We start from the raw sequence: 9,004 nt of genomic DNA, 5'->3' as shown, positions 1-9,004 counted from the left end.
CATGGTGTCTCAGACCTTTCCACTGAGAGGTTCATCACTATTTTCACTTTACTAAAGCATGACTCCATGTTTATTCATTCATTCACTTTGATCTTTGATATCTACGCCCCAGCATCTCACATGAAAAACATGCTTATTAAAGACAAAATAAAAATTAAAATAAAACAACAACATATAAAGAGCTTTCTGTTGCAATAAGCTGCATTACTTCTTCCCTGTATATAATTTAGGGCAGTGTTTTTCCTGGCTTCTTCTTGTAAAATTTTCATCATAAAGAAAAGCCAATGATTCATGAAACATCATTGCGAGTGTACATTTGGAACTAGCTGCTGACATGTAAATTAACTTCCTTGTTGTACTGGGATTTCTGGAGGGAAACTGCCTTTGGGAAATTATTCTTGGCATAAACAGCAAGACTAGTCAGCCCCAAGGGAAGGAGAAACACCCTACTGGTGACACCCACTGTGGAAGGTATAAATAGAGATCTGTGGGGATAGAAAATCTGCAGTCTGAATTCATATCAAGCTGTGCCTCTTGCTTTGGGCTTTGGGTTGGACTCTTAATCGCTGTCGCTATGAGCTGCAGCACCAAGCAGACTGTTACTCTCTCTAGCAAAGGGAGGAGTAGTGGTGGTAGCTGTGTGGTTGGAAGTGGTGGTGGAGGAAGGACTTCTTCCATCTCTTCTGGAAGATATAGCTCCTATGGGATAGGCCCCGGTAGAGGCTTTTCGGCTAGGAGTTACAGTGGTGGAGCGAGTTGTGGAGCGGGACTGAGTGCTGGTAGCTTTTCTGGAGGTAGCTATGGAGGTGTCTTAGGAGCAGGTGTCCCAGGATACGGTTATGGAGGTTGTTCCAGCATTGGGTTCAGTGGTGGCAGCACCCGCTGTGGATATGCAGGTGGCTTTGGTGGTGCAGTCAGTGGTGGCTTTGGTGGTGGTGGTGTTTGTGGAGATGGCGTATTTTTCAACTGTGATGAAAAGCTGACCATGCAGAATCTTAATGACCGCCTGGCTTCTTACCTGAACCAGGTGCGATGCCTGGAGGAAGAAAACGCTGCCTTAGAGTGCAAAATCAGGGAATGGTATGCCCAGCATGGACACTCCGGTGTACCAAAGGACTACAGCTGCTACTATAAGGAAATAGAAGATCTTCAAAATCAGGTGACTTTTTTTTGGCTGCATTCCCCATTGTAAGAGCTTCCCTCTGAGTCTGTGTTCAGATCCTAGGGCAGTTGTGAGAGGCAATATTTCACTTTTTGTAAAATGTTCTTTGCAGACATAAATTAAGGCAACTGCTTTTATGAACTACGAGTGAGGGTGTGAAAACTCATGAATCCATTTACAACTTGCCTTTTCTTGACCAGATTTGCACATAGAGAAAAAGGTTACATCTGCAGGGAACATTCTGGGCCTGGTCAATACTCCTCATGAATGAAGTTTGTAAGAGGATGTTTTAAAATATTTATATTCAAAAGGGAGATGAGAAGAGAAATTCATTCATTAATCCATGGAGCTATCTTCATTATTACATTGTATCCTGTCATCAGTTTTCCGGATTCTAGTTAAAATCTCATTTCTATTTCAACCAACTTTGAGCTCGTATACAGAAGTGAGGGTGGGGACGGGGAATATTCTCCTAAAGAACAATAAGAAAAAAAGGATACTTTGTCACCAATGGTTTTGAATGGGCAATTTAATTTTTTTTTAAAATATTTTCCAAGTGTATTCTGAAGAAGAGTTAGCCAGATAGGAAAAACAAAGGAGACAGAATCACAGGGTGCAGGAGAGAGATACCTGCCAAATGCTGAGCTGTAATGTAAGTCTTGCGATGAAAAAAATATAAACTCATAGTTACGAACCATAGACCAAGTTTGAAAATGTGAGGTTTGTTATAGCAGACACTAGGGAGCACTAATTATAATTGCAAAACTGTTAGCATTTTAACAGCGTGTTTTTACACATTCATTCATTTCACCTATTTCACTTCACACACTTGGACATTTCTCAAACATTTCTCCTTGGATCTGAAATTTTCTGTGCCTCCTATCCGTCTGAATTTGAATACTGGGAGAGTAAAAAGACTGAAATTTGCAATGTGGCACTGAATGTGACATAGTGAAGAGACTTCAGAGCTGAAAATCCTCTGGACCCTATTCTTTTCCAGATTGTTTGCACTACCCTAGACAACAATAAGATCATTTTGAACATTGATAACAGCAGGATGGCAGGTGATGACTTCAGACTGAAGTGAGTACCTCTCTGTACCAGACAAACCCTGTAATTCTCCTCTTGTTCCCTCACATCCTATTTACAAATTGACAAATGAAGAAATCCCCAACCAAGAATTACTGGAATTCCTGATTCATGACAGGTTGTGTTTTTGAGAGATTTTATTATTATTATTAATTATCTGTATTAGAGTACAGCTATGAAGCTCAGTCATGGCCCAGGACCCCATTGTGCTAGGCACTGTACAAACACAGAACAAAATGACACTCACCACCCTCAAAGAGCTGACAATCCCACTAGAAGACAAAAGACAGCAATGGATACAGACAGACCAATAGGGGAGTACTTGGGAACAATGACACATAAGTGGCGATCTCCGATTTTGATATGTGCCTTTGGTCTTTGACTCTAGAGTTGCCAGAATAGGGGCATTTCTAGGACAGAGTGTTTGAGGCAACAAAGAGTTTGCTTGTGAGGTTTAATGGGCTAAAATATAGGGACAACAGATGTACATTGGCAAGAGTCCATTGAAGGCAATGGAGCTATGCAGATTTTTACCAACTGAGAGTCTGGCCCATGGATTTTTAAAAAAGAAAAGGGTTTTGATTATTTCCCAGGGGACGTGCAGAAAAATTAGTGTGTGACATCTTTGTAGTAGTTCCTTAATGGTGGGCTCAGCCAGGGGCTGACTTTTCTGTCTTTCTTGTCCATGGCTTAGGTATGAGACTGAGCTGGCCCTTCGCCAGAGTGTGGAGGCTGATATTAATGGCTTACGCCAAGTTCTGGACGAACTGACCCTGTGCAGGTCTGACCTGGAGTCGCAGCTTGAGTGCCTGAAGGAAGAGCTGTGTTGTCTGAAGAAGAACCATGAGGAGGTAGGAGCTCATTCCCGTATATAAAAAAAATTATTTTGTACATTACTTACTACAGCGGTGGGGACCTGATCCTGATTAAAACACCAGGGCACAACTGCAACTACGACCAAGAGAATATTAATAATAATCTGCATTATTATGAAATTACTCCTTTCACAAATCCCGTTGCCTATCATATTCATTCTAATTTGAAATATAAAGAGGGCGGATCCTGTGCCGGAGTAATTGTCACAAGCAGCCCAAGAGCTCAGGTCCAGCCATCTAAGGTTTGTGAACAATGTAGGACCTGAGTGTTAGGAACGAATGTCAAGCTTCTGGGAGCTCCTGGGCTCTGCAAAAGGGGAAGGGGAGAGAGCTACCTTAGAGACTAGAGATGAGTTGCAGAAATCTTCCAGCTGATTTGTCACGGGCCCATTACTTAATTTAACTCAAAACACTTCATAAACAATTAATTAGTATTAACAACATCCCTGTGATGCTAGTATTCTCTCTGTTGCGAAGCCAGGATATTTAAGGAATGGTTAAAAGAAGTGTCCTGCCCAAAATCACTTGGAAACTCAGTAGCAGATCCAGGAAGAGTAGGGCAGGAACTCTAAGCACTGAACCAAGCTCCCTTCTCTTGAAATGTAAATATGAAAGGAAAAAATATGAAGAGAGCCAACCTATTGTGACTAATCTAAGATAAAGAATGACTTCTTTGTCACATTTCAGAGTAACAGCCGTGTTAGTCTGTATTCGCAAAAAGAAAAGGAGGACTTGTGGCACCTTAGAGACTAACCAATTTATTTGAGCATGAGCTTTCGTGAGCTACATGCTCATGCTCAAATAAATTGGTTAGTCTCTAAGGTGCCACAAGTCCTCCTTTTCTTTCTTTGTCAAAAAGAGGCCAAGAGAACCTGTAACACTAGTCCAAACCCATTCAGGAAAATGAGTGACTTTCATTCATCAAAGTTAATTCTGTCACAATATGGATGCCACAAAAATGTCAGTGGAAATGCGCTGACTGGATTCGGTGTGTAGAAGAGCCACACACAAAAATGGCTCTTGTGAAAACATAAACTGTTAAAAAGCATAATGCAGAAATATCACAGGAAATCGCCTCTTATGCAAGATCCAGTGACAAAAAGACCCAGGTGAAGATGAAGCATAAAACATGTCCTTTTTTGCTGCAAAAATAGTCAGGAATTCCTTAATTTGCTGTGATTAACCATCACACAAACCAATAAACACCCACTGTTTCTTTACCTCAGGAGTACTCACTGTAGAGCTTTGCTTGGAAATCAGCTGTGGTTTCCCCACCAGAGCTGGGTGTATACTGGAGAAGAAGCATCAGAGACAGTTGTTGTGACTGTCAGAAATGGGCCCCGGGACGTAGAGGCTCACTGACAGTGGCATGCTGCTCTCACTTGCCAGAGAACTCAACTCATGTTGTTTTCTTTTCAAACAAGCTGATCTGGGTTATCTTTGCAGGAAATCAATTGTCTGAGAAACCAGTCCACTGGTGATGTCAGCGTGGAGGTCAATTCCTGTCCTGGCCCAGATCTGAAACAAATCCTAGAGGAGATGAGATGCCAGTATGAAACAATGATTGCACAAAATCGCAAAGAGGTTGAAGATTGGTATGAATGCAAGGTAAATTCATCACAACTGTAACTCTCTCAAGCAAAAATACAGGAGCTATTTCTGAATCACACGTGCATGCCACGGGGAGAATTTATTCCTGTATCATATGTTCTAAACGTCATCAGCATAGATGTATAGTGACCAGGTGCACAGGGGATGGAGGCCCTGTGTATACACAGTGTATGTGTCTCATGGAAGAACGGGGTTTGCTACATGTCATTATTGAGGTGTGTTGGTGGAACAGCGGGCGAGCCTGTCAGTTAGGACAGAAGAGAATTACTGGTGAAGTTGTGAGGGGTCTTAGCATTCGAATAGCAAGGGGAGTTACAAGCAATAGATGAGATTGATTCCAGTGTGCAGAAAACTTGCCCAGCCCCTGCCTATCTTACATCTTTTGTTACCCACTCCTTTATACATTCACTAGATCCACCTGACAATTAAAAAAAATCCCTCTGAAGCTCTTTATTCTGGGTTTCTGGTTTTCAGATTGAGGAGGTGAATCGTGAGGTCATCACAAGCAGTCAGGAGGTTGAGTCGTGCAACAGCCAGGTCTCTGAACTTAGACGTCAGTTGCAGTGCCTGGAAATTGATCTGCAAGCCCACCTCAGCCAGGTATGTGATGTTGTCACCATTGATATCTCACCTGTGACACACTGACGTCTGGATTTCTGGACTGACGGGGACCAGCCTGGCCTGGCACTCTATGTAGCCGTGATGATATCACTGCCACACCCATTGTTAGCAACGATTTGCTTTTATTTTTGCGTTGAAATCCTCAACTTCCTGCATCGAAATGGGTTTAATTTAGTGCATGGCTAAAGTACAGGTGGGTCTTTTGCTTCATTTCTTAGAGAGACAATCTGGAAGCCTCTTTGGCTGAAACCGAAAGTCGCTACAACAGCCACCTGTGCCAGTTACAGCAACAGATCACCTGTGTGGAGCAGCAACTGGCTGACCTGCGAGCAGAAATTGAGTCCCAGAACCACGAGTACAAGGTTCTCCTGGATGTCAAATGTCGACTGGAGCAGGAGATTCACACTTACCGCTGCCTGCTGGAAGGAGGACAGCGTGACATTGTGTACGTAGACTACAGACACAGCGGGGCATAAAGCAAACACCTATGCTGTGATCTGTGCAATGTGTGAGATCTAAAATCACAGAGAGTGTGGGGATTCAGTTTAGATAGGTATCCAAAGCTTGATCCAAACCTCGTTCCCGCCTCGTGGGTCTGCAGAATGGAGAACTTCTAATGAGACGAGTTGCCTTCTAATACTGTATCTAATGATATAGCATCATCTCGTATTGTTGTGTACTTCCTGGTATGTGCTGGGCAACAACTACCATGAGGAGAGGATTAATTGCAATATTTTGCCATTTCTGCTCCAGACAGAAGCCGGGGGTGCAGAGGCAGCTGTGAAAATGAGAGAGAATTGTAACAAGACATTAACCTAAGTATTTCAAACCTGCATAAAAGACCCAGTCTGAGATTTTGCCAAAAGTCCAGGTCATTCCTTCTTTTATCCCAAGCATCTGGCATCTCCCCAACTTCACTTTGTTGTGAAACAAATGGTACAAATAATTAGGGAAAGATTTTCCTGATTTGGAAGCAAGGGAGTCAGCAGACCCTGTTTAAAAAGCCCATTGGCAATGGCAGCCTATGACTAATTCATCCTTTGTGGGCAAAGTTAGTGGGGAGAATGACTCGCCCTGTAGTGATGTACTTTCGCTTTTCTGCGTGGACAAAGCGGAGTGAGGGTGCTGGACAGGCGTGCTGGACAGGTCCTGGCTCTTTGCTGGACTGGTAGCGATTGAGGACAGGCAAAGTCACATGGCTTCACTGAACCTACAATGCCGTTGTAAGGTTGGTTTCTCGTTCATTCACCAAACATTCTTTCCTTGTCACAGTGGCTCGGATGGAGGGATTTGCGTAGGAGGTGGAATAGGAGGAGGAACAGTCACTAAAACGTCCCACTCCTACTCTTCATCTTCCCACTCTCTGCCCCATGTCACGTCTTGCCACCCCAGTGATCTAAAAGGTAAGAACTGACTTACCGTATAAGGGAAAATGTTTCTTTAGTCCTCTTCTTACCAATAGGGCAAGAGAAAAGCTGTCAAACCCACTCTCTGTTAGGTGGTTGTGAGGTGCTGTAGCTCACCTTTCAGGACCCTGTTGTAAGGCAACTGGAGAGTCTGGTAGGACATGGTGACACAACAGTGGTATGGTATGGGGAGTGTTATCAAGAAACAGGATCAAATGCAGTTGTGACTCTCTCACTATGAATTATGAATGGTGCAAGTGAGGGAGAAGAGAGCTAAAAGAGAGGGAGGAGGAAAGAGGGAAAAGAAAGGTAGCCTGAAGTGGAAGCAGTGAGAGAGAGGGAGAGAGTCTAGAGAACTTGGAGAAAGAGGCTGGAAATGGAGGCTGGGTGTTTTGTAGGACGAAAGAGGTGGTAAAACGTCCTTAAAACAGAGAGACGGAACCAACAAGGTGTTGGTCGGGGATGGGAAAATGGATCCAAGGCCACAACCAGTATCTCCGGGAGGTGCATCCAGCCGTGGGGAGAGCACAACAATTTACATTTTCTTTCTAGGAAAAATAAAACACATTGGGGGCAGAGTGAGCTGGGTGTCTAGGGGATGGACTAGGCCAGGGGAAGGGCACAAGGAGCTTCCCTTGTGCATTCCCAGCACAGCGGCTCGCCCAACCTGTGGGGTTTGTATTCTTTTTTTGTATTCTAAACACATAAACAATTTTGGGGAAGTTCTGGAGCTCATCTGAATTTATAGTCAGCAGGGTGTCTGTGTGCAGCCCCCACACTCGGGGTATATGTTAAATAGGCACATCTCAAAGCCTGATGCTGCAGGGAAGGTTTTACTTGCTTTCTAAGCAAAGTAATGGTTCTATTTATCCCTCTCCAGGGCACGGCAGAAAGATCTGTGACTAAGAAGAGAAACCGGCATCTTCCAGTGCAAGACCCACCCAGCAAAGACCCATCCATACACAAAGCGAGAGCTCAGCCAGCACATTCACTGTGCACCTCTGCAAAGAGCATGGAGAAGAGCTCTTCAGAATTACTCATCGCTGCTAATGCCAACACAAGTGTCCTAAGGGGCCCATCTGAGCTTTGGTCCACCTTCCTGCCTATCATGATACTTGCTTCTTCCAATCTGTGATGCTCTCTGTGTCTAATTACAATAATTACTTACTTGAGTTAATCTGTACCGTGGTTGGTAATTTACCTTCTGCTGAAAAAGTGTCTCCAATAAAACTTTGCTTCTGCCTGATGCAATCAAGAAACCTGTGTCTGGGAAATGGTTTCCTCTATCCAACTTTTCAGTGGTCTCTGGTACCGGGTTAACCACGAAGCCATGCGCTCAGATAGGTCTGTTAGACTGTGCCATCGTCCCCAAAGGGAAGTGGTGGAAGCCTCCTCACAATAAATTAAGGAGAACAATTCTGCTTTGTCCAGTGGGGCTGAGGGAATGCACTAGCGAACTTAGCACGTCTTTTCCAGCCCTAACTTCTAGGTCAGACACTGCCTGTTACTGTGTAAACTGCGATTGTTCACAGTCTATATGTACAGCCCATATGGGCAGGTTTATGTGAATTTGTGGGTTTCTTTCATAACACTATGCTAAATTTTAGGGTTGTTTTTTTTTTTAAAAAAAGGTGAATTGAGCACAGCTGAAAGAATCTGGCTGACAGTTGTGGAGACTGAATGCCTCAGTATAATTCTGGAAGACAGGCCTTGTCACTTCTAGGCTGCCCCTTAAGAAATGGACTAAAGTAACCAATTCCCTTCAGACAGGTCACTGGGCTATTCCTTTGGTCACTACCAGCCTAAACTGAACTCATTTTAGTAATCTAAAGGTGAAAGGTTATGTAAGCCATTACCAACCCCCAAACAATCCAATCCCACTCTGAGCCACACACTGCGTCTGATGAAGTGAGCTGTAGCCCACGAAAACTTATGCTCAGATAAATTTGTTAGTCTCTAAGGTGCCATAAATACTCTTCTTTTTGTGGATACAAATTAACACGGCTGCTACTCTGAAACCTGACACGGGGTTTGGTTCTCAGTGGGTTTGTGAGAGTTTCTGTCAGAACCTGATCTTCTGTGTTTGTGCCCATGGGGACTCACTTAAACCAGACACGTTTTCTCAAATTCTAAGATTTTGTGAAACTACAGTTTCAGCCCAGAAGTGAGAATGGGACAGTGGCCATCTTGAAAATGTTCTTTTTATGGGTAGAAATTAGATGGGGAGAAAAGAGGCTGAG

General features: G+C 43.6%; 1 protein-coding gene across 1 annotated transcript; it reads left to right on the top strand.

The window, feature by feature from the left end:
* Positions 1 to 487: 487 nt before the first annotated feature.
* Positions 488 to 8,019, top strand: LOC119564522 (keratin, type I cytoskeletal 19-like). The gene is made up of 8 exons (XM_037886880.2): positions 488 to 1,159; positions 2,163 to 2,245; positions 2,946 to 3,102; positions 4,573 to 4,734; positions 5,212 to 5,337; positions 5,577 to 5,803; positions 6,631 to 6,761; positions 7,645 to 8,019. Exons 1-8 carry the CDS (start codon positions 575 to 577, stop codon positions 7,668 to 7,670), a joined length of 1,497 nt encoding a protein of 498 aa, XP_037742808.1. The 5' UTR covers positions 488 to 574; the 3' UTR covers positions 7,671 to 8,019.
* The last annotated feature ends 985 nt before the right edge of the window (positions 8,020 to 9,004 follow it).

The sequence above is a fragment of the Chelonia mydas genome, chromosome 27, assembly GCF_015237465.2.
Source record: "Chelonia mydas isolate rCheMyd1 chromosome 27, rCheMyd1.pri.v2, whole genome shotgun sequence".
Lineage (NCBI taxonomy): Eukaryota > Metazoa > Chordata > Testudines > Cheloniidae > Chelonia > Chelonia mydas.
This window is presented reverse-complemented; position numbering and strand designations above follow the sequence as displayed.

What these genes read in the sequence shown, in the direction of transcription:
- LOC119564522 (XM_037886880.2), top strand. Translation starts at nt 575, where the DNA reads ATGAGCTGCAGCACCAAGCAGACTGTTACTCTCTCTAGCAAAGGGAGG. An exon ending in TGAAGAAGAACCATGAGGAG is followed by an intron (nt 3,103 to 4,572) that starts GTAGGAGCTCAT and finishes TTATCTTTGCAG; the next exon opens with GAAATCAATTGTCTGAGAAA. An exon ending in TGCAAGCCCACCTCAGCCAG is followed by an intron (nt 5,338 to 5,576) that starts GTATGTGATGTT and finishes TTCATTTCTTAG; the next exon opens with AGAGACAATCTGGAAGCCTC.